Source organism: Emydura macquarii, unplaced genomic scaffold (assembly GCF_026122565.2).
Source record: "Emydura macquarii macquarii isolate MOO-44397 ecotype Brisbane River unplaced genomic scaffold, CSIRO-AGI_Emac_v2 contig_1348, whole genome shotgun sequence".
Classification (NCBI taxonomy): domain Eukaryota; kingdom Metazoa; phylum Chordata; order Testudines; family Chelidae; genus Emydura; species Emydura macquarii.
The window spans coordinates 10,373,645-10,398,587 of NW_027131485.1; the positions used below are offsets into that span (position 1 = coordinate 10,373,645).

General features: G+C 50.5%; 1 protein-coding gene across 5 annotated transcripts in view; it reads left to right on the top strand.

The window, feature by feature from the left end:
* The window catches only part of TFAP4 (transcription factor AP-4), a 33,643-nt gene extending 15,553 nt beyond the window's left edge, over positions 1–18,090 (top strand). Inside the window, exons 5-7 of one of the 5 annotated variants that reach the window (XM_067551115.1) lie at positions 2,472–2,555; positions 15,508–15,666; positions 16,529–18,090. In XM_067551115.1, coding sequence (XP_067407216.1) covers positions 2,472–2,555; positions 15,508–15,666; positions 16,529–16,723 — 438 coding nt within the window. In that variant the 3' untranslated portion in view covers positions 16,724–18,090. Of the gene's footprint in view, positions 1–2,471; positions 2,610–4,625; positions 5,030–5,090; positions 6,176–15,507; positions 15,667–16,528 lie in introns of those variants that run through there. The other 4 variants (XM_067551114.1, XM_067551117.1, XM_067551118.1 and 1 more) reach the window with 4 other exon arrangements.
* Positions 18,091–24,943: the final 6,853 nt, after the last annotated feature.

Below are 24,943 nucleotides of genomic sequence, written 5' to 3' on the forward strand. Positions count from 1 at the left end.
CAAGCCCCTCGATAATTCCAGCGGCCTGGGTCAGGTCCGGCAGAGAGCCAGGTTGACTGAGGCTGCTCTCTGGACTTGGAGGAGCCAGAGGACTTGGATGATGCTAAGTACTTTCCCACTATGGGGAACGCCAAGTTCAATCTCTTCAGGCGAGGATTCTGTTCTCCCTGGTTCTTACTGAAACTGTCCAAGGTGGCTGACTTGGAGCTGCCATCAGTCTGGGATTCTACGAGAGCATGAGTTGCCATGCTCATGGACTTTATTTTGGATCAGCTGGTGAAGGAGGGATGAGCGGCAGGCCCCTCACGCAGATCCTCTCTCAAGAACTGGAGGAAAAAACAGTTTCTTCCCTGAAGATGGTACTAGCATCTCCCTCCCACTCTGAGATGATGTGGTGGAGGTGGGTGTTGCTACTGGGAAGACCAGCCATGCTTGTTGTCCTGCACCCCAGACAAGGACCACACAGCTCTCAAGTCTGTCTCCTGGCTCTCCTCTTGGGTCCCTCCTAGGGAGGGTAGGGGAAGGCTGGGCTTGGAAAGCTGATTTGACCATCCCATTCATCTTCACGGGAACTTTGTGGTTGCCAGACTTCACGAGGTTCCGGTGGGTGCTGTGGACTCCTCTGAGATTTCTCTCCAAGGTGGTGTCAGAGTCCAGTTCTCCTCACACCAACCCTGGGGAAGCCTTTCTCTGGGTGCTCAGTGCTGAAAGTGCTTGGATGTCTGATTTGAGTGACTAAAGCCCTGAAAGAGCCGCCCAGATTTTAGTTGCATTTGGCACCACTTTGCTGAGCAGTGCCATTACTGCAGGGTCCAATTGGCTGGAGTGCTGCAGTGCCCTGGCCGGGCTGGCTGGGAACTAGAAGGCCATTTCAAGGCTAGGCTGTCTTGGGGCTGTTTCTGTTGCAGACATCCTGTAGTGTGCTGCTGTGATCTCTTCTCCACATACACAGAGCCTCATTGCTTTGATTTGTGCTCAGTAGTGAATGCCATTTCAGCCTATGAACTTGCTCCTGAGGCGTGGGACCCTTTGTTCTTCCAGCCCTCAAAGAGGTCCTTGGTTTATTTCAGGATGTCCCTGATTTTAATTTGCCTATTTTTTTTGGTATGAAGTTTTTTGTGTATCTCATTTACTGTCTCCTCTCAAGTGCAAAACGTCCAAGCAGATGAGACGTTGAAGTGTTTGTATTAAAGCACAGCTTATGTTCTTGCCACTCCATTGGCTTTGCTCCTTTTGGTCATCCTTGGAGCTCCTTATGCTGTGTGCGCCTCGTGGGGAATGGTATCTTTAGGGAGGAGAGTCCCCTCTTTTCAGAGAAGCAGAATGAAAGGGATCAGTCAACAGAGTTGTCACCTGTCCACCCAGCACCTCTGATTTTGGGGCTCTCTCTCCAAGGTGTTCTGCTTGCACTGTATTGCTGTTGGAGCGTAGGTTGTGGGAACTTCACCTTCAGCAGAACTGAAATAAATGATTGGAGCTTCTGGAAGGCTGCATTTATGTAGCTGTGGAGGATGGTCCCCGGCTGGTAGGGGACCTGACTCGTGCTCTAAGCTGCTACCACTGCCCTGGGGGATGAAAATCCTTTCAGAGCGGTGGAAATCCTATTTGTCTCATGCTAAGATCAAAGAGCGACAATCCTGTTGCAATGGGCTTTACAGGGAAATGGACTTATAGGTAGATAATTGCCTGTCTCTTCCAGCGCTCGTGGTAGCGCTGACTGGAACTCTCAGTAGCATGGCATGTGGACCAGACTGGTGTGGGCGTTTGAAGACCATGAATTGGCACTTGTTGCTTTAGTGGAGCAGAAACTTGTCAGGAGTCCAGTGACTTGATCTTATGCAGGTCTGGCATGTAATAGTCTCAGCCTTTCAACAGGGTCCATCTGTGGCTGACCAAGGAGCAGAGCCCAGGCCACAGAGTAACGTTGGATCTGTTCCTCCACCAGATCCACGGCCAATTCATATCGTCACTTAAGGGACCCTGGTAATCTTCACAACAGGTGTTCACCTGACACCCAACCTCCCTGCATTCTTCCCAGGGGCACCCTGCCAGGCAGATGGGCTCTTTCCTATGTCTCTGCTTTATTCATCCTTCTTCACCGCAGGATTGTGGCAAGGGGTGTGTAGGACACGTGCTGCCACTGTGTATAGCTGAGTCACCGGTTGCAGCGGCCTCACCACAGAGGAGTGGCCTTTAGGCTTTGGCACTGGTTGCTAGTTGCATCCAGCAGTTGTCGAATTCTCTTGCTGTCACTTCGCCTCATGGAAGCATTGGGGGTTGGACAGTGCGAGGACCCGTGGTGTGCTCTGGTGGAATCCCTGGCGCTGAAATGGTTTCCCCTGGAGTGCCAAGCTGCAAGACTGCCTTGGCAGCGGCGTGATAAGCAGGGCTTGGTGTGTGTGTATGGGGGGGGAGTTGTGTTCCTCTTCCACACCCAATGGTATGGGCTCCTCTCTCTGATTGGCTGGCAGGTGCGCTCCCTGGAGGCCCACATGTACCCTGAGAAGCTCAAGGTGATCGCCCAGCAGGTGCAGCTCCAGCAGCAGCAGGAACAGGTGAGATTGCTGCACCAGGAGAAGCTGGAACGTGAGCAGCAGATCCGAACTCAGGTGAGTGCGCTGACCCTACTTCCCATCTCCCACCGCCCCAACCCCCTTGAGATCACATTTGGCCCAAATTCTGATCCTGTCCATAGCTCATCTGCAGAGAGATTTCAGATGGTTTTGCCCACAGGTGTCTTCTCAGACCCGTAGCCTTATGTGCAGGTATTGAAATCCAAGGGTGTTGGGGGGAGCAGCCCGACGACAGGGTGGATTGCGTTGTGCACCTCCCACCAGGAAGACCTTAGTCTTTCCATCCTCGGGCTGGCTGGGGCTGAGAGCGTGGCATTGGCAATGCTCTCTGCTCCAGGGGAGGGGGAAGGGTCACAGCATGCACGGCTCTCACACCTCCCCTTCTGGGAGGGGGGGCTGTGTGGCAGTGGTGGCGGAGACTCTGTCTTCCCAGCTGTCAGGCTGAGGGCATCATCTGGCTGCTGCTGGGGAAGGGTTGGCTACTGAGTGTGGCTGTGGGGGAGAAGAGAGAACCACGGTTTGTAACGTAGTCCCTTCGCTCTATTCCTCCATCCAGAAATCTAGGTCATATTCCATTGGTCTAGCTCACTCTCCCTTGAGTAGCAGTGAGCTTCATTCACCACTGGTGGTGGTCCTGTCTGAGAATGACCACATACAGGAGGGCCCAGGTTATGCTGTCAAGACCTGGATCAGATCTCGGGCCTTAAGGCCACCATATGGGGAGAGCTAGACCTATGGAACGTCACCTTCGGCTGTGCTTGGGCTCGTGGAGAGTGTGGTGTGGTTGGTGCTGAGTGGACAGCTCTGCTGGCTGGAGTGTGATGTCCATCTAGCAGTCACAGCCAGGTGGCGTCCCCAGCATCCCATCACTGGTCTCCCTGGGTGCTTCCCAGGAAGGCACATCCAGGTAGGGGGAGTTCAGTCTTTGGCTCTTCTGCTAAGGGTAAGCAGGGATGGTTCTTGGTTTCTGGGGTGCAGAAATCTGTCCACGACAGCTGTCCTGTGGGAGGAGAGCTATGAGCTAACTGCCATTGCAACAGACTTGCTCTGCATTTGAACTAGCAACCTAGCACTGAAAGCACCATCCCCACTCCAAGACAGCCAATTCCCTCAGGGACATCAGTGCCTCTTAACCTAGTAAGAGCTAACATCCCCCCCATCCATGGCTTCCAACTCCCCCCAGCAAGTGGTGATGTTTGTACATCCCGTGAACACACCATAGAAAAGCCTTTCCTTGCCTAGGGAAAATGAAATATCTTTAACCCTCGCTGTGAAGGGCAGGCAGATGGCTCGTGTGAGCTGCGGATATCCGTTTTGGCCAGGCCAACGCTTGCACATGAAGCATCACGTGCCTAGGTGAAGGTTGCTGCATAATCTGATCCCCCGTTCCCTCCTTGAGCATTGCCATGCAGTTGAATTGCACGATCATATACAATGTCTTTCCTGTAGGCCCCTGCCTCGTTTAGTGCCCTGGCTGGGCAGAGTGTAGTGAATGAGGCAGGGTGGGATGTTACTTTTCAAATCCCCTGGAAGCGATTAGCTCCTTCCTGCAAAGCTGGTGGCACTTGCCTCGTTCCCTAAGGCTTATTATTTGAAGGGCAGTGAAGTGAGGTAGTGCGGGAGCCAGGCATCCTGCGGGTTGTTGGGTCCCGCCTCTTTCCAGACTTTCTTCTTGAGCACAGTCCGTAAAGGAGCTCACAGCAGGTGACTGCTTCGTTGGCCATCACGCTAGCTCTGTCTTGGATCCCAGCATCCCAATGATGCTCGTCAATGCCCTTTCGGTTCCTGTACCCAGCCTGTCATTGCCTGTCTTCTGCAGCGCAGGGTGCCTGTTTTGTTTGGGGACCTTATTAGCCTTTGATGCTTCTCTTTTTTACTGTTGGTGCGCCAGCACGGAGCGTAGGCACTCTGGCTAAAAACTGGGCTGCCAGTTGGAAGGGTGCTTGGTATTGGTGCCTGCTGTGATGTTTGGCATCCAAATTTCTTTGTTCTATGGAGCTTGCAAGTTCTTCCCTGAATGTGCCAGTGCCCTGTTCTCTCTGCCCTCCACAGGGAACGAGTGCGGAAGGAGCACCCTCAGGGGCTTCAGATCATGTCAGTGCTGCAGTTCTGATGGTCGCGATCATTAGTGTTTGCCTTGGAGCCTAACACAATGTGCTGGGGTGCCCCAAGCACCTCAGAATCATGGAGCAAGTCTGCAAGTCCTCCTTGAGGCACCGTAGCAAGAGTCCTGTAAGTCCAGCATCAGGCTGGTCTGGAATGCTCTGGGGAATAACCTCTCCAAACTAAAGCCTGAGTCGGCTGAGACGATTGAGTGCAGGCAGAACAGCATCTCTACAGCCCCTGGCTAGCTTAGTGCAGGGCTTGTGCTTCCCAAAGCCCTTTGTGTCAGTGCAATACTAATGTGGTCCTGCCAAAGAGTCTTGAACTCACTCCTTGTGAGCTTGTGTCTTACGTGGAAGGTGACTTCAAAGCAAGGGAGCTTCAAGCCCTTGTTCCTCATCCACCTTATTGCAGGCTCTTCAAGGGAGATCCTCTCCCGGGGAATCTCCGAATTCCTCCTGCACGTGTTCTTCCCGTGCCCATCTGGGGAGGCCCTTCTCCGTACACTTGGTCATACGCTTACATCTGCCAGACCGTGACGCAGGCCATCGGACCATGCAACAAATGACTGAAATGTGCTGCACCTGTTCTGTGACATGCCATAACGAGCTGAGTACAATGGTATAATTACCTAACTTGTTCTTCAGAGTGGCTCATCGCTGTGACCCCATCAGGTTTTAAAGAGAACTGGACAAACAAACTCCATCATGTGCAACCATAAGAGCTACCCGTTTGAGCCATCAGCTGGGTTTCAATCCTGGATTTCTGGAGGCCGGCACAGATCTCTGCCATTTGAGTTAAAGGGGAGTAACTTATCCTTCTTGGCCAGCCACCAGGTGGGGGGAGTTGGCACACTTTGCCATTCTTTTACTTTTTGCTAGGTGTGATGGGGTGCCCACCCCACAGTGGAAAGGGTGGGTAAAAAGCAACCAAGGGAGGTTACTCAGGGAGCAGCCAATCGGAGAGATGCTGCATGGAGCAGCCAATGAGGGCCCAGTGGGCTACATAACAGGAAGCTGCAGGGCTGAGCTGCATCAGTTGCTGTAGGTGGCCTAAGGAGAAAGGACTGTGTTCTTAGCGGGCTGCGGAAGGTAGCATCTGGGACAGAGCAGTTGCTGGCAGGAACCAGGGCAGCAAGCAGGAGCTCCTGGCTGGCTGCTAGGAATTGTGGGCTGGAGGCCGAGAAGAGGGCGAAGAAGAGGGTGGGGCTGTGGGGAAGCGGCCCAGGGATTTGAAGTAGTGCTGGCGGAGAAGTTAAGGAGAGGCAGCAAGAGACCAGGCCCCTCCCACTTGCCACTAGAGAAGTGGCTGGACTATTGACGGAGATACTCCCCTCCCTACCCCCCAGAAGGGGTAAAAATGGATGGTGATATGGCCAGAGGGCTGAATCCTGAAGAAGATGCTGCACTTCTGGGACTGAGGTGGATCTGCAGGCAGGGAAGGCGGCAGGCAAGGCACTACTAGGAGAGGACGCGCTGGCTGAGAGAGCTAATTCCCAAGGCGGGAGGCACTGCTTCATTGCGTGAACTCCGTCACACTAGGCAGCAAGCAAATGCTGGAGCTCAGGAATCCTTGGACCTGTTCTTGGTTCTGGGAGGGGACTTTGGTGTAATAGAGCAATGGTTACAGGAAGCCAAGCCCATAGAGTTGGCACATGGATTCTGAGAGGCAATGTGGTGGAGTAGGTAAGACTTGAATCTACCATATGAGACCTGGGTTTTAGTCCCTGTTTTGCCTGAACTGACCAAGTGCAATCTGTTACTTTATTGTAAAACAAGGGGCTGATGCTTGGTTGGCTCCACTCAGGAATTAGGGCTCTGACGAGCACACACACTTCACTAGAAGTGCGACAGAACTCCTGGCTCCCAGCTCCATGCACTTTCTTCTTGGCTACGCAGCATTTGGGTGGGGAGTCTCCCGTCTCCTCCTTCCCGTTTCCCTGCGGGGCTATGCTGTTGTCTGTTCCACAGCACCTCTCAGACCACTTGGATCGTTGGAAATGGGGAAAGTCCTGCAAAAGCTGGTGTGCGTGGAAGCGCTGCGCCGCCTGTCGAAAGGTCCCTAGGCTTTGCTGCTAAAACGCTGGGAAGGTCTCCTTGTTTCCCTGCGTGCTGGCAGTGCTGTTATTGAAAGTACTGTGGCTAAGTATCTGTCTGCCTTTCACACTGTCTGCCTTTCACACTGCTGATTGATTGCCTCAAATCAAGCAATCCAATTCCAATGCCATCACCACGGCCTGTGTTAGAGATGCATTCATCACAGGTGTTCTGTAACGTAGCTATATCCCTTCGCTTCTCATTCTGCTTCTCCACAGACCTCTTGCAAGATTTTCCCTGATGCTTGGAATTTCCTTGTTTTAAGGTGCTCTGTTCTCTTTTGCACTTTTGGTTTTTTGAATTTCTGAGGCACACTTGTTTTGTTTTGTGCATTGTTCAACTTGAATTTTGTTCTTTGTGGGAGCTTCACTTTCTCATAGGAATTGTCTGGAACGGTCTGAAGGCATCATTTTTCCTTGACAATGGGTGGTACACAGCTGCCAGTGGAAAGCCTGGCTTGTACTTTAACCCACTTCTACTGCTCTTAAGGCTAAACAAAACCTTAAGAACTAAAGGAATTCCACCTATCTCCTGCTAAGAGGGAGGAGTGAGAGCCTTGCACGGATAGTATCGTAAGTGAGAGTTACCCCCTTGTAGTTCTACTTCTCCGGTATCCTTTGTAAAAATGTAAAGATTGTTCCCATCACATTTCTGAAAACTGACAAATACATATCTTTAAAATGTAACGAATACAAACAGGGTGTCTGAGTCAGAGGAAATATGTTTTCTACTTCTGCAGTCGAAAAACGGAAGTTTTGATTTTTTGTGTACAAATGTAAAACTGAACATAATAAAGATTTAGGAGCCAACTTTCACCTTATTTCCCCCTGTTCTCTATTAAAAATAAAATCCCAGTTGAAGTGTTTTATATAAGCTTTCCCTTTATGTATTCCTGTGAACATATTACATTTTTAAAATTCAGCTACAGCAAGGCCTTTACCATTTTAAAAAAATAATCCAATCTTCATTGTATCAAAATCCCTTCTTTAAAAATTGTGGCTTGCTCCATGCACCTGGCCTCATTCACTGTTCACCTTCACTCCCAGACACTAAGGGACACGTTACAGTTATACTAGTGTAGAGCTGGACTACCTCCTTTGGTTCAATTGTTCCGGATTTACAGCGGTGTAACCATGAGTAGAACAAGGCTCTGCTGGACCCCTGCACGTTCATTGTGAGGTGCTGTCTCTTGAAAATCCTTATTGTGACAATAAAGACGATAATTTTCATGTCTTCCTTTCTTTAACACTGCATGATGCTTGTAGTGCATTGGTGGTTGTCTCTCCCCATCTACTCTGCCTCACTACGGTACAATGATCAAAAGTCAATTAGTAGGGGAATTAGCAGCTCCTAGCTACAGTCACCAGCCTATAGCCTGGGCTCTTTGAGTGTGCCCAAGTGACAATCAGTCTTTAGCCTAGTATCTTCAGGAGGCAAGGCAGTGCATGGCTCGGGGTCTGGTCTGGAGTCTCGTGTTGGACTAGGCATGGCTGTCTCCTTTCCTGGCTCCAGCCCAACTGAGCTGGGGACCCCACCTCTTGTCCTTCCCCTCTGCTGCTGGTGTAATGGGTGGGGCTGGGATGGTTCCACCCACTGGGCGGAGTGGCGTGATCCCTTCCCCTCAGTCTCTGAAGAAAATCACTCTGCCTTACTCCAGTGTTAAAATACCTACATGTGCATGGCCCTCCTAACCACACGGGTTGTGAAACCTTTGTGAGCAACAGTTGGTAGTTAAGGAGCATGTGAATGAAGTTCTTGCGAACTCTGTATTCCATAGGCCATACTCCTCCCTCCAACAGTCCCTCCCCTCTGTCCGTCAGCTGGCACGCTCATGAAATCAACCACTCCCTTTCTCCTCCAGGTAACCCTTAGATCTAGTTGTAGAAAATTAAGTTTGTAACATTAGATTCAGTCCAGGTTGGCTCTTAAGATTGTAGGTTTTTTTGACCACTTCATTAAGATTTTGTGCTTGGCCTTAAATGAGATTGTGTTTACACTTAGCACAGAAGGTTTTGTCTTGCTCCATCAAATTCCCTGCTTCAGAAGGGCGTATGCTGAGCCTGTAAGTTCTTCTAAAGGAGCCCTGAAGGGCCAAAAGGTTCAGATCTAGAGCCTACTCTTGCAAAAACTCTAGCAGCATGTACATCTCAGAGACCTCCTTTTAAAAAAAGGCACAAGTAAGGTGGCTATTAATCCTTGCTTAGTGCCACAGCTCGATGCAAAATTCTAGGCTGGAGAGGGTCGTCGTCCCGCTAAAAAAGAACTCAGAATGGCCCCAGAGGCCCAGGATCAAAGTCCTTCGTATGGTGCAGAAAAGAAGGGCTTCAGCAGAGATCCAGCCATCAAATGTGGCTTTCCTGGATACTAAGAGTCTTGGAAGGGTAGGGCCTTCTCAGGTCCTGACTGAGTAAACTGGTCACCTGCCTGCGTGTGCCCATCAGATTCCACCTGGTAAAAGCTCCAGCAGGTACTGTGTCACGGTTCTGGTGTGTGTGGGGGTGAGAGTGAAATCCCAGGATGTGGATTGACCCAGACATATTCCCCTCTGGCTCCACTATTGCTGCCTCTGAAGTTCCCTTCAGAACAGTCACCTCATGGCAACATGTGGATGAGTCCCTGCGTGGACTGGTGCTGTCATCAGAACTGTAGGCCCCCCTGTCCAGATCTGAGCCCAGGACTCTGGCAGTCTTGGTGCCAAGAGTTTGGCACCATCCCATTCTGCTGTCATTCCAGCTCAGGGGGAACTTTGGTTAGGCACAGCATGTCTTTGGCCCCTCGGATGTCCCGTTGGGCAGCCCCAGGTTTGAGAGATGTAATACAGACAGGCACTGTGCACCTTGAGGCTTTTAACCCTATGTTGCTCTTCATTCTGCTTGGGCTCCTTCTCCAAGGAGTGAAGCCACAGTCTCCTCCAACAATACTAACGGTTCCTGTGGGGATCCCTCTGCTGCAGCTGTCCCCTGAGTCAGTGAGCGATGGTGCTGCTAGGGGGCCATTGTCTTTTGCAGAGGAGGAAGGGCCTGTGGAGGGCCAGCCCTCAGAGGCATCCCCTTGATCACCTCTTGAGATCTGACTGCTGCTTCCTCCAGCCCTCAGAGCTGTCATGGCATTTCAGGATTTGCTGCGCAGAGTGGCTGTGGGTCTTGCCATTCCTCTAACAGCCAAGCCCAGGAAGCCACTCAGACCTTTGACATCTTGGCGCTCCAGGCCGAAAAGAGAGAATGGTCCTTGCTGGCCCCTGGCATTCCTTTGGAGGGGACCAAAAGGGTCCGGAACACTTTCCTCTGCTGCTTCTGTCACCCTGGAAACGTCGTCCTTGGGGCTAGATTCGCAGGGGGGCTGGATTTTATTTTATTTTCCAGCATCCTACTTTGGGGCAAACTTGGGGCTGCTGCTGCAAATGGAAAGTCTAGAACAAAGGAGTCATCATCAATGTCCAAGTGTGTGGACGTGTTTGGAAGTGAGACCTATCCTTTATCTGTCTGGACTCTGAGAGTAGCCAATTATCAGGCAGTTACAGCCAGATAAAATCTCTCATTCTGGTCCAAAGCTGCCCCTTGATCAGTACGTTTCCTGAGGACCAAAAAAAAAGTTCCTGAAGCTCAGGCACTGGGGCACTGTCCCATGAGTGAATGCTGAGAGGCAACTCTTGGAAAGCCACGCTTGCTGGTTAAGTGACCTTTCTTTTCCGGACATGTTCTAGGAGGTGTCTTCTTCCCTCCGGGCTTTCTTTGCTGAGAGACATCCAAAGATACCAGACGTTCCTGGCTCAGGATTTTTGGCCGCTCCACTGCGGGTCAGGCGTAAGCTAAGAACTGGCCTTGTGAAAGCACAGATCTCTTCAGTCCAGAGGCAGACATGATCTTGGGAAAGACAGAAGTCCCTGGGTGCATCCCTGGGAATGAGTCTGTTTTCACAGGAAATCTTCAGTTTAGATTCCATAAGGGACACCTAACCGCAGTCCTCTTCGGGACCTGGCTGCCTGCAGAGACCAAGACCATTTAGGAGCTCCTCTGATCCAATCAGAAGACAAGTCTTCCTCCTTGGCCTCTGCTCTGGTGGCACCAGAGGACTTCACATCAGTCATGGGACACCCAAACCTCATGCTTTGTTTTACCCCTCTCTTTGCAAACCATTTGTCCCAATATTTTCAGGCATGGCAAGCCGTTTCTTCAGGTCGCTGGTTCCTAGAACGCATGGATGCTGGAAGCCATGCTAATAGCCAAAGCCCCCTTCCCCTGTTCAAGGATCCAACGTACATGAAACTGCTCTAAGAGGAGGTCTTGGCCCATTTGAGAGGTGGGAGCCATAAAAGGAGTACAGAAGCCCTAGCAAGGACAATGGCTTGACTCCCAATATCTTCTTCCCCAAAGAAACTGAGGCCTGCACCCTATTCTTGACCTCAACCCACTGGACAAATACCCGAGGGAAATCCAGTCCTGCTTGGTTTCTCTGGGGAGCACAATCCGTGCACTTAGCCCTCAGGACTGGTAGAGGGAGGGCCCTAGACCTTTAGTTATTTCATTTCCATGTCTCAAGACAAAAGCACAGGAAGCCCCTCAGGTTCATGGGGTGTAACTACCAACAGCAGGTGGTGCCTTCAGGCTGGATCCCCAGGGTGTTCAAGCACTTGGCTGTAAATGCAGGTTTTTTTTCTGTTGTTAAGACCTCTGGGGGTATATGGAAGACTGGCTCGTGAAGAGGCAGCATCTTTCAGTGGACATGGCTCTGGACTGGGAGTCAGCAGACTATGCTGTGCCATTCACCAGCTCCCTGAGGCAAGCCACATCACACCTGCCTTCATTTCCCTGCCTATAAAATGGGGTAATGCTACTTGCCTTTCAGTGTAAAGCACTTTGAGATCTCTAAGTGAACTACTCTACGTACCTTTCCCCCACTTAACCACACTCTAACGGCAGAGTGGCTCATGCCCTGGGGGAGGCTGCTCCCTCTGCAGATCTGAGACATACAAATCTACCAGGGTCCCAACTTGGGTTTGACCTTCATCAGAGTCCCCCTAGATTCCATAAAGGCTCCAATAGCCTTCCTCGGGTCAGAAGGCTTCCTCGGATCAGAGAGTCATCCAGGCCGACAAACTAGCCAGGCTCAGGCTAGATGGATCTGGTAAGAGATCTGAGTCCTAGGCCTGATAGCAGCCTGCACAAACCCCCTTAACCAGTGTCATGGCTGCAAGGGTGACAGCCTGGTGTCTCCTCCAAGTCCTCACAACATGGATGCGATTGTTCCCCCTTTGTGTGTCGGAGGCTCTCAACTGTAGTGGATGCTGCCACAGAATGTCGGGAAGGCGTGTCCTGCTTGTCAGGTGATCGGGAAGGGTACTTCCAGTCTAGTCTGAGAGCACTTAAAACCACCATTGCCAATGACTTGAGTCCCGCAGTGTGATCATCAGGCGCAGTCTCTCAGACTCTGGGACTTGTCTTGTATTTGCAGGTGGGGTCACCAGGAGGTGAACTTTTTTGCTACACGTCTGAACAAGTCTCCCAAGACCCATCTGAGAGCAGGCAGTGATCCCAAGTGTGGATCAGATCCCTTTTCGCTAGGTTAAACTTTCCTGTTTCCTCTCCTCCCCGAATATGGAGTACAGCTTGCCAGGACAGAGCCAGAGTGATCTTCACTGCACCAGCATGGCTACGGCAGAAGTGGCTCTCCATTCTCAGAGCTGCTGGCTCTGTCCAAATGCCATCCATTCACTCCTCCCTCCTCCTCAAGTCAAGATCTCTTCTCCCAGCTGGGTAGTGCAACAGCCTAGCTGTTGGGTATCTGAGGTCAAGTGGACCTGTGCTTATCTCAGGAGATTAGGGGAATGCTGTTAGAATCCAGAAAGCCTTCTGCTCGGAAAGTGCCCAGTGGAGCTAGGTGCTCAAGGTCAAGGCCTTGACTTTGTTTCCTGTCTGTTTCCAGATACATCAGACTTTTCCTGTCTCGGCAGTTACCAGGATTAGCTTTGACAACACTAAAAGCTTGCTTAGTTGCTATTCCTGCCTCCTGTGTCTCTGTGAAAGGGACCTCTCGTTTTGTCCCTCCCTTGTTGAAACCATTAGATGTTCTTGTGAACCCTTCACCCAGGCACCTGCTGTTCTGTGGGGTGTGAATGTAGGGTTCTCCAAATCGCCTTGGGCAACTCCCTGTCTATGCCTGTCACACTAAAGCGTTTGGAGCTGAAATGCCTGCTGACCAACTCCACTCCTCTGACATCCCATAAAGACAAGTTGTTGGTTGGGCCTCAACACAGACTTTTGACAAACTGTGTTGGACTTTCATTATGGCTTTTTGATTTCGGTCAGTCGCTGCTGCTGCTACCTGTCTCCCACAGAGCCAGCTTGCGGTATGGGGGTATGTGAATTTGTGCACCTTGAGGGTTAAGAGCTGGTAGCTGCTGCTCAGAGCTAAGCGGTGTAGAAAGTCAAACCGATATGATTTGTGGCCTTAGGAGAAAAATCTGAGTTGAGTCCTGTCGTCCTGGAGGCTAAGTGGGTAAGAGTGACAGGCTGTCTCAAGCTGACTTGCCTAGCGTGATGGCGGCTCAATGGCATTTTCTGAAATCATGCGGCCGTTCTGTCAAATTGCCGCTTTGGCAAATGCTGCGGCGAAAGTGGATGCTGTTTTTGGGGACAGAGGTTTGGTCGCTTTTCACTTGGCAGGACTCCTCGGCCCCTCTCAGGAGAGGTCACGGCTGGCTGCTCTCCTGCAGTGGGGATCTGTGAGAGCTATTGCTGGGAAGGAAGGCATCAGCACAGCTCTCCGAGGGCACTGTTCAGAAGTAACTCCTCTCCTTTGAGGTGGTCTCTGCATGTCCCCTCCCCATCTCTCCTTAGCCTGGTGCTGCTGGGAAGTATAGTGCTGGACCAGGCTAGCTTGCTGGATTTACAGGCTGCATGACACAGTCCCATGTGGCAGAATCTAAGATTACCTTTTGAATGGACGTTTCTGGCCCTCCATTCTTCTGAAGATACACATCCAGACGTGAACCAATGCAGCGTTTCCTGAGTCTACAGCCAGCCTGAAACAGTAGCTGAGGGAAGTAATCTCTCTGACCACTCCTTTCAGTCTTATTGGGATGTTAGCACTAAGCCGCAGGCTGTTGCATTGGTGTAAGCAGTGATGGTTTCGCTGCAGCTCCCTCTACCTGCTGGGTTGGATAGGGGCTGGACCAAGCCTCTTGGCTTGGTGCCCACAGTGTGCAGTGAGTCTGCAGCAGAGGGGCTGGCTCAACTGGGAGGGAAGTGTAATACTAGAGCAATGGGTTTGGTGCGACTAACGAAGCAGGCTGGTTAGAGCTTTGTCCTGCTGAGCCTCAAACGAGAGTCCTCCCTGTGTCCATGGGCTTCCGACCTCAAGAGCCAGTGCTGGGGGGCCGCCAGGGTCCTTAATGGCCTGATGATTAGGGGAAATTGGTGACAAGTTTCAGCCCCAGCAATTGGCTTGTCTTGGTGATGATTTCAAGGCGCTCTTTGCCGTGCAAAGGGTTCAAGAGTCTCTGGGTGGAGGCTGGGTTTGGCTGTTGCAGTTCTAGGCTCCCCAGACGAAGTGGAAGGGGTGGCATGGATGCAGCCCACCGCAAAGTGCTGGGATCAGCCAGACATGCTGCCGTAGCAGCCTGGAGTTCCAAGCTAGCCCGCCGGGCACACCCTGAGACAGATGTCTGGGGTCAGATGTTTCTCAGGCCCCGAAGGGTTCAAGGGAATGGAAGAGTTAATGGGCTCATTTCAGTCCCCTCCCCTGACTGGGGAGGGGGGGGGGGGAGAGAAGAATGGCTGGTGGCATGTGCTCTTTTAGCTCCAAATGCCTGGATTCAGAACTCATCTCTAATACCAGCAAAATGAATCTGCCCCAGCTCCCACAGCCACCTCTGTGATTTGGCGCCATGTGAACCCCAATAGCAGGGGGCTGCGGGTCGGGATTGAGGGGCACTGGCAGGTCTGCTCGCATCATTTACCTGCTCCATTTTATCGGCCCTTCAGCCATCCCAGCTCTGCAATCCCATAACCTTATTTTTGGATGCATCAGGAGCTACTGCCAGAGCCCAGATTTGTGACCCATCGAGCACGCTGCCAGCCCAGCCTGTGCTACTTCCCTAAGTCTGTTGGGAGTGGGAGGGGGGACCTCTAGGATGGGTATATTCCTTTATGTTGTGTGTGGCAGCAGCGGTGGTGGTTTAATGTGAGGCCCAGGCCCTCAGAGCCCTGGATTGGAGGTGGTGGACCGTCACTCGAGGCAGCTGGAGGGCAGAGGCCCTGCTCTGTAGCAGGCAGCCTTGACAAACGGGCTGGCACTGTAACGTCCTTACCTGGGGCAGGCATGGGCAGAGCTGGTGGGCAACCGGCAGAGTGGCTGGTGGGAGACCCCAGCTGCGTCCTCTGGGGACTTGCCAGAGCAGTTCCCTTAGCTCAGCCCACAACGAGTTTGTGGCTGAGCTCTTAACCGAGGGCACAGGGCGAGGGGTTGGTGGCCCTTGTGAAGAAGGGCTCAGGGAAGGATGTGAATGGCAAGCTCCTCCCACAAGGCTGGTTGTCAACTGAGTGTTTCCTGGGCACAGAGCCCACGTGTTCACTCAGTTCCCTTTGTTGGGATACTGTGACCTGTCCTCCTTTCCAGCCTTTGGGGAGCTGCCTCCTCCTGCCTGCATCCTGGATCTCGTGGGCGCTGGTTGTCGCCTGCATTGGAGGTGTTGCTGGGGCAGCTTCCATACTCACTGGCGTCTCTTTCTTCCCCAGCTCCTGCCGGCACACGGTCCTCCAGCGCCCACCCATCATCCCACTGTGATTGTACCAGCTCCTCCTCCTTCCCATCACGTCACCGTGGTAACCATGGGCCCATCCTCTGTAATCAACACAGTCTCTACGTCCAGGCAAAACCTGGACACCATTGTTCAGGTACAAGAGAGAACCTTGGCGGGTGGGAGGGAGTGGGACTGGGATGTGGGTGGAACTGGGGGTACCTGTCAAAAGAAGGGGAGATTTGGTACAAGGCACCTTTGAAGGCCAGAATTGTCTTTGGTGGGCTGAATTTGGGGCCCCCAAATTCAATGTGTTGGTTTCTCCCCATAGCCCCAACACTGAGTGGTGAACCTTCTAATCCAGCTAGCTCAAGCAGCATGGACTTCAGCCCAGGTTAGCCGCTCAGGTGCGTCCCTGGGTGACCTTGTGCGATCTGCGCTCCTGCAGCTCCCCACTCCAGTACCCGAGCAAGCTAGATCAAAGCTCGCTTGGGTCTGTCTGCATGAGCTGTGGCTGCACCCCGTGATTGCAACACAAACACCTACCCTCAAGGGTCTGCCCACCCAGCTAGGTGTCTGATTAGTTTGGCAGTGTGACACTGTGGAGCGCTGTGGCGTAGCGAAGGGCTGATGTGCACTATGCAGGCTGAATAGCTGGGCCCGGCTGGATATCCCAGCTGCTCCCCAGCACGGTTCAGTTTTCCAAAGGAGACGGCACCAGAGTGTGTCTGAGCCGGGATGCTGCCCGTCTCCATCCAAGGTGTGCAGGAATAGGGTTAGACCATGGGTCCAGTGTGCACTGCAGTGCAAAGTAGAGTCTGACATTGGAGGAGGAGAGTTTGATAGCGGCCTCTCTGGAGCAGCCCATCTCTCTCTCTCTCTCTCCAGAGAACACAGGCACCAAGAGATTAAGCAGGTGTAATCTGGTGGTGGTTCTCCTCCTGGCCTCTCCCAGGGATGTAAGCCCCATGGCCAGGGTTCCCCTCTCCGTCCCTCTCACTGTACCTTCCCCTTGGCAGGCAATTCAGCACATTGAAGGGACACAGGAGAAGCAGCTGCAGGAGGAGGAACAGAGGCGTGCAGTCATCGTGACGCCTGTCCGGGCGTGCCTGGAGCCCTCCAATTCCGACACCGCCTCCGACACAGAGGGGGACGAAAGTGACTCCATGGATCAGAGCAAGGAAGATCCGTCAGGGGAAGGGGAGCTGCCCTGACACCCCTCAGCCAGCAGCAGGGGAGGGGGAGGGACCGTGGGAGGGGAACGTCAGAATATGCTGAAATTTTTAAAAAATACAATGCGATTTGGGTCTCTTTTATGACCTTTTCCAATACTGTAAATCGGAGCGCTAGAACCAGACGCCGAAAGTTCACTCTGCAGTTCAAAGCAAACTGGGGAGGGGGGCTGTCAATGGCCAGTGCTGGGGGAGGGAAGGGGGTGTTTTTAACTAGAGATGGGCCAAAACTGGAACCCAGGATCTGAACTCAGATGAACTGTTTGGGGGTCGGGTAACTGGGACCTGGAACCGAATCGCCCGTGGTTTTGTAAAACTAAAACCCAACTTACAGTAACCTTGCAAAACCAGTCCTGGCTTTCTGCAGCCCTGGTGTCGCTGGCTGGGGGGCTGGTGCGCAGGCCCTGTGCTGTAAGGGGCTGGCCTGAATTCTTGTTTCTTGTTTGTTGGTAGTTACTCTATTTTAAAAAAAAAGAAAAAAAAAAAAAAAAAATAATAAAAAAAAAAAAAAAAAGGGACACCATCAGCTGAAGTCACACCGCCCAGAACGCGGCGCCTGTTCTCAGCCCACCAACGCCCAGGCCGACTGGAGGAGAATAGAGAGGAATGTGTCGAGGTTACTGGGCGCGTTTGACAGCACTGTGTGTGTGTGTCAGTTTCACTACTTCTCCTGCGTCACTGGGTACTTGCCCTGGTTGGAAGGACCCACACAAATGGCAATGGGTGAGAAAACACTCTAAAACGGGAAAATGGGATTGTGAGGCCACTGGAATTGTTGGGGGTGGAGGGCAGGTGTAATACTTGAAAGGACTCTGAACTCACTTAAAAATGGAATAGATTTCAGTTTGGTGGTGTTGCTTTAGATTTAAAAAAAATAAAATAAAATAACCCTACAAACCCACATCAATTCCAGCCCCAGCGGCAGGAGATGCTCAACAAGATATCAGCTTCATGTTCTTTATTTTTCCTTTTATTGTTTCCTCCTAAAGCACTTAATCAGTTTTGTGGGGTCTGACCGGTCAGAAGAGCTTTTCTGTTCTGTGATTGTGTTGCTTCTGTTTCTTTTTTTGTTGTGTTTTTGATTTCCTTTCTCCCTTCCCCCGCCCCTTCCTGTTTGGCTGTAGGTTTAGGCCAGTGTTGTGTAGAGCCTTGTGGGTATTTGGTAGGTTCCTCCCCGGCCACAACTGTTTCTGTTTTTTCTTTCATTTCATTTTTTGTATTTTTTTTACGATTTTCAGGTCTTTGTGTTCATTGAGAAGCTATTATATTTTGTTAAGAAAGTGAAAAAAAAAAAAAGGCTTGTGCCTTTGTAAAGAAACAAAATAAAGTTTGTACTTTGTTTTTTAGAATTTCTGCCTTGCATCAAATCTGTGGGCTACACATGGGCAAGGCCAATGGAAGGGGCTGTGGCCAGGGTAAGCGCAGGCGAGGGATGGTTCTGCCTCCCAGAGTGGGCTCCAATCCAGCAGCTGCTGTCTGGACCTCCAATGGCATCTTCTTCACCGGCCGTGCGCCACTGCAAGCCCAGGGACTGCATCTGACCCCCTCGCTGCTCATTCATTTGGCTTCTACGTGCAGTGAGTCTCCAGCCTGAACGGCTGTGACTCAACTAACCTGATCGTATTGCTACCTGAGTCTGCAGCCAGCCTGAAACTGTGGCTCCAGAAGGTGTGACTCCCCCGCCGCTCATCCTCTAAACGGGGCACTAATGCTAAAGCCGAGTCACTTGATATCAGCGATGACTCGTCAGGTGCTGATCGTTTCAGCAGGGGGGATAAGAAAAGGGTTGAGAATGAAATGCAGTAGGAGGGGAGGTGCAGGCAGAGAATTGGGAGAGGATGAGAAGGAATGGAGAGAAACCAAGGGTGGAACTAATGCAAATTTTCCCCCTGATTAATGCTGGCTGCATTATTAAACTAACCAAATAAGCCCAACCCCTTAGCTGCTGTAAATCATCATCATCCTATTGACTTGAGTGGGGTTACACCACTTTACACCTCCTGAGGTTCTGGCCTGTGATACCTGACAGCTAAGCGTTGCTGTCTCACAAAGGCTGTGATGTTCTACCCCTATATTTTGTGCCAGCTCCTGCGGCCGGCGGGAGCTCTGCTGTGGATGGAGGAGCGGAGCACTTGTAATCTTCCTCCTCTGGACTCGGGTGTGACTCTGAGCCAGCTCCCTTGGCCTGGCCTCTGACTGAGATTTTCAAAAATAGCTGCCTCAAGTGAGTGAGCGACTTAATTGGACAGCCCTGAACACCTGCACCTCCCTCTTGTGGCCCTGAGCTGCTGGACGCTTGGGGGCACACAACTCCTCCATTAGCCTAACTTCTTTAGGATCTTGGTCTCACTCGGACTTGGCATGCTAGGTGGCAGAGGGGCACGGCCCCATGAATACTGGCTGTGCGTGCTCTCCCATGCTCGTTCCTGCAGCTGTACCCCCTGACTTTACCAGCCTGTTTCTGGTTCCTGTGGGGGGGACACACACAAACCACATTTTGAAATGCTTTAAACCACCCCCACCTCCCAATGCAGAGGTTTATGTGAAATGAGCATCCATTGCACACCATTCAATCAAAGAAGCTCCTCTGCCTAGCCGTGGGTTTTGTACTGTTGCACATCACCGCAGCATCAGTGTGCCTTCTGCAATAGCCAAGTCCCTGGTGGACTCTGGTTCTTTGCCCCCCTTTGGGGGTTATTGGAAGCTCTGCCTGGAGTCTGGTCTCAGGTTTGGATGGGGTGGAAGGGAGCAGTGGTTCTGGTGACAGAGGTCAGTCAAACAGGAAGCTTTGCAGTGGCCAGGCTCCACGTTCACCTTGTCTTCAGAAGCGCATTCTGCTGAGAGCGCTTTGACTGCCTTTTGCGTACTTTGATCTGCGTTACCCGACCTCTGCGTCTCCTGCTGCTGGCTGTGGCTCCTTGGTTCGGATAGTATCCCAGCACTGGGAGGCTGTAGAAATCCAGTGGCCTGGTGACAGCAACCAGATCAATGTAAGGCGCCCTGTGAATGTGATGGCTTATTGGGAGTCTGTGAATGGCAGAGAGCTGTTAGCAGGGCCACGGTTTCCATCTACTGGGGCTGGAGACTCCAAGCAAGTCCTGGCAAAGCCCATAGCCATCGTGATAGCCCCACACTAGCCCTGACAAATAGCGTTCAGCTCCGTTGCAGGCTGCAGATGAGTCCCAGTGGAGTGAGAGCCTGACCTCAGCTCACCGCTCAGAGCCAGGGCACACTGCCCCATCCCAGGCAGGGACCCGCTGCCAGGCAGAGATCTGTAGGTGTGGTGGGCATGAACCCCCTGGCTCAGGGACCCCCTCCCCCAGCATCTGTGGCTATCAGTCAACGATGCAAAAGGTTTGCAATGTGGTGCACTCAGACACAGAGGAGCTCTTGGCTTGCCTTGGGCTGCCTGCCTCTGCCTGCCTGAGGGCAAGGCAGACCCACCCCATTCAGGCAAGTTGCACAGCTAATTTGGCCTAGGTTTGCCTGTGGGTTTGTCTGTGGTTTGACACTTCGGAAACCGTCCCAGTAAGAGGCCCCTGGGTCATGGGATATTAATGTGGCCCTACCCAAGCTGCCAAAAGTCCTTTTTGAATCGCTCTGATTCAGTGAGCTTAAACCTTACAGGAGAGGCCTTTTTCTGACCAGCCGGGACTCTCTGAATGAGTAAACTTCAGGCCTTAGCTCCTGATTCTCATGTTCCGTCAGACTTACAAGGAGAAGCTGATGTAAAACACAAGCCGGAATAGGGAAAGAACAGGTTCAAGAATATTTAGAGACAATTTGTATTCAAGTCACTAGAGCCTGATGAAATTCACTCTGGGATACTTAAGGAACTAGCTGAACCACTGAGAACAGTGGGTGATTACCTTTGAGAACTCCTGGAGGACCCAGAAGACTGGAGAAGGACAAACATATAGCACCTATTGTTAAAAAGTGGAACAAAGAGGACCTGGGGAATTATAGACCAGTCAGCCTAACTTTGATACCTGGAATGATTAAACAATCCATTTGTAAGAAGCTAGAGGGTAAGAAGGTGATAAGTAACAGTCAACACAAAGATTTGTCAAGAACAAATCATGCCAAATCAACCTAATTTCCCTCTTTGACGGGGTTACTGGCCTAGTGGATGGGGGGAAAGCTGAAGATGTGATGATCTTGATTGTAGCAAGGTTTTTGGCACCATCCCACAGGATGTTCTCATAAGCAAATGAGAGAGATGTGGTCTAGATGAAATTACTATAGGATGGTACTACTGTCTATTTCATTAAAACTTCTTGCAAGAGAAAGGTAGAAGAAGGGACTTGTAGCCTGATTTTCTCTGTCTTCAAGACACATGAGGGGGGAAGCCTGGCTGCACTGAAGTCAATGGCAACATTTCACTTAGAATCTCAGGAAGAAATTCTGGGTGTCTGTGTAACACTCTGCCCTTAGGTGGTATAACTGGTTGAAAGACCCATGCTTAAAGAGGAGTTACCAAGGGTTTGCTGTGAAACTGGGCAGGTGATTCTAGTGGGGTCCTGCAAAGGTCAGGCTTGGGCCTGGTACTAGTCAAAATTTTCATTAATGATTTGGTTAATGGAGTGAAGAGTAAAATTTGCAGATGATACTAAGCTGGGGGGATTGCAAATACTTTGGGAATTTGGTTTGAAATCAACAAGCTGACATTCAATAAAGAAGTGCAAAGTACTTCACCTAAGAAGGAAAAATCTCATGCACAACTACAAAATGGGGAATAACTGGCTTGGTGGTAGCACTGCTGAAAAGGATGTGGGGGTTATAATGGATCACAAACTGAGTATAAGCCAACCCTGTGATGCAGTTGCTAAAAATACTAATGTACTGCTGGGATATGTTAACAGAAGTAGCGTAAGGTATGGGAGGTAATTGTCCTGCTCTAGTGAGCAATGGTGAGGAATGCTGTGTCCAGTTTTGAGTGCCACACTTTAGGAAAGATGTGGAAAAATTGGAGGGAGTCCAGCAGAGAGCAACAAAAAGGATAAAAGATTAAATACCCTGACCTGTGAGGAAAGGGTAAAAAATCTGAGGATATTTAGGCTTGAGAACAGACGACTGGGGGAAGAGGGAATCTGATAAGTCTTCAAATATGTTAAGGACAGTGATCAATTGTTCTCCATGTCCCCTGGAGATAGGGCAAGAAGTAACGGGTTTAATCTACAGCAAGGGAGACTTAGGTTAGATATTAGGAAAAACTTTCTAACTGTAAGGATGGTTAAGCTCTGGACTAGGTTTCCAAGGTTGTGGAATCCCCGTCACTGGAGGTTTCTAAGACCAGATTGGACAAACACTTGTCTGGGATGGTCTGGGTTTACTTCCCTTGGCCTGCAGCCCCATAGCAAAGAGGTTGAGAGACTGTAAGTGTCCTGAGAACTAGCTTACCTACCTGTGCTGCAGGCAGATGGCCTCCTCTGAAGGAGATGAAGTCATTTGTCAGACAGGGCCAGTTCCCACAACCACTGAGTCCTGCTTTCACAGCTGGTTTGTTAACCGAAGACGTGAAAAACTTGCAGTCACACTGCAAGACATCAGAGGCCTGTCTGGCTCTGCACTGCTGGGAGGAGGGTTACACCGTCAGCCAGGGGCTGATCGCAGTGCTCACCTGCTCCAGAACAGGAAAGGAGCAGTCACGTGATGCTTGGGCCGCTGAACCTATGCCTGGGGTTGAGACAACGGAACAGGGCGCTGGGATTGCATGTGGGTCGGAGGATCAGCATCTGTTACAGCCTCTGCCCCTCCCCCTTCTCCAGCTTTTGTGGACTGGATTTCACTGATCACAATGGGCTGGAATCTGAGTTGCGCCTCGTGAGCCAGGCACCCCTCAGAATTCAGCCCCCAACTTATGCTGCTGTGACTGGCCCATGCTCTGCTAAGGGGCTGAGTTGGATCCAGTGCTCTGTCCTACCTGGGAACCTTTCCTCCTCAGAGATTAAATGGATCAGAGACCGTCCCTTCAGGGTGGCTGACTTTGATTTGCTGACTGTGCAGAATGGCGTTGCCAGTTGTGACCCAGCAGAGCGAACAGCAAAGGAGAAGGCAGCTGTGTGTTCTTCATAAAGACCCTGCTCCTGGAAGCAAGGGAAGAGGTGAGAATTTCAGCTTTTTTAACAAAAAGTTTCTAGCCTGGGTTGTGGGGAAAATCCAGAAAACATGACCTGAGCACCCCCTAGAGGTTCAGGAGACAAATACACATGCAGACTTTCTCTCTCTGTTCTATTTTAATCTCCTAATTTTTAAACCAATCTTGTGCTCTTTTGGAGCCTGGCTCATGACTTTTGAACTCTTGGGGTTGGCAACACTGATTCTCTTGGCTTCCTTTGCAGTGATCAACTTCTAAGAACAGCCACGCTGGGTCAGACCGATGGTCCATCTAGCCCACTGTCCTGTCTTCCGACAGTGGCCAATGCCCAGTGCTTTAGAGGGAATGAATAGAACAGGGCAACTTTGCGTGATCCATCCACTGTCGTCCACTCTCAGCTTCTGGCAGTTGGAAGGTTTAGGGACACCCAGAGAATGGGGTTGCATCCCTGACCATCTGGGCTAATAGGTTCCTGGTGGATAGATCCATCAATGGCTATCTACTTCTTTTTTTTTTTTAACCCTATTATAGTTTGGCCTTCACAAGATCCCCTGGCAACAAGTTCCAGCGGTTGATGGTGTTGTGTAAAGAAGTACTTTCTTCTGCTTGTTTTAAACCTGCTACCTATTAATTTCATTGGGTGATCCCTGGTTCTTGTGTTATGTGAAGGGGTAAACAACATTTCCTTATTCTCTTTCTCCCCACCATTCATGATTTTATAGACCCTGCTCATATTGCCCCCCTTAGTTGTCTCTTTTCCAAGTAGAAAAGTCCCAGGCTTTTTAATCTCTCCTCATATGGAAGCTATTCCATACCCCTAATCCTTTTTGGTGCTCTTCTCTGTACCTTTTCCAGTTCCAATATATCTTTTTTGAGATGAGGCGACCATAACTGTATGCAATATTCAGGGCATAGCATGGGTTTATATATGGTGGCATTATGATATTTTCTTCTTTTATTTATCCATTTCCTAACATTATTAACAATGTTAGCTTTTTGACTGCTGCTGCATGTTGAGCAGCAGTTTTCAGAGGACTATCCACAATGACTCCAATATCTTTCTTGAGTGGTAGCAGCTAATTTATACCCCTTCATTTTGTATGGAGAGTTGGGATTATGTTTTCTAAAGTGCACTACTTTGCATTTATCAACAGTGAATTTCATCTGCCATTTTGTTGCCCAGTAACCCAGTTTTGTGAGATATCTTTGTAACTCTTCACAGTCTGCTTTGGATTTAAATATCTTGCATAGTTTTTTATTGTCTATAAACTTTGCCACTTCACTGTTTGCCCCTTTTTCCAGATCATTTATGAATATATTGAAGAGCACTGGTCCCAGTAGAGATCCCTGAGGGACCCCACTATATATCTCTCTCTCTTCCGAAACCTGATCCTTTATTCCCGCCCTTTGTTTCCTGTCCTTTAACCAGTTACTAATCCATAAGAAGACCTTCTCTTTTATCCCATGACTTCTCACTTTGCTTAAGAGCCTTTGGTGAGGGACCTCATCAGAGGCTTTCTGAAAGTCCAAGTACACTATATCCCCTAGATCACCCTTGCCCACATGTTTGTTGATCCCCTCAAAAATTCTATTAGATTGGTGAGGCATGATTTCTATTTATAAAAGCCATGTTGACTCTTCCCCAACAAATCTTGTTCATCTATGTATCTGATAATTATTGTTTTAACCAATTTGCCTGGTACTGAAGTTAGGTTTACTGGTCTGTAATTGCCAGGATCGCCTCTGGAGCCTTTTTTAAAAATTGGCATCATGTTAGCTATCCTCCAGTCATCTGGTACAGACGATGATTTAAGTGATAGGTTACATACCACAGTTAGTAGTTTCTGCAATTTCAGAACTCTTGGGTAAATACCCGCTGGTCCTGGGGATGCAATACTGTTTAATTTACCAATTTGCTCCAAAACCACCTCCTCTGACACCTCAGTCTGGGACAGTTCCTCAGATTTGTCACCTAAAAAGAATGGCTCAGGTGTGGGAATCTCCCTCAATGCTTTGCAGTGAAGACCAATTGCAAAGAGTTCATTTAGCTTTTCCACAATGGCCTTGTCTTCCTTGAGTGCTCCTTTAGCACCTTAATTGTCCAG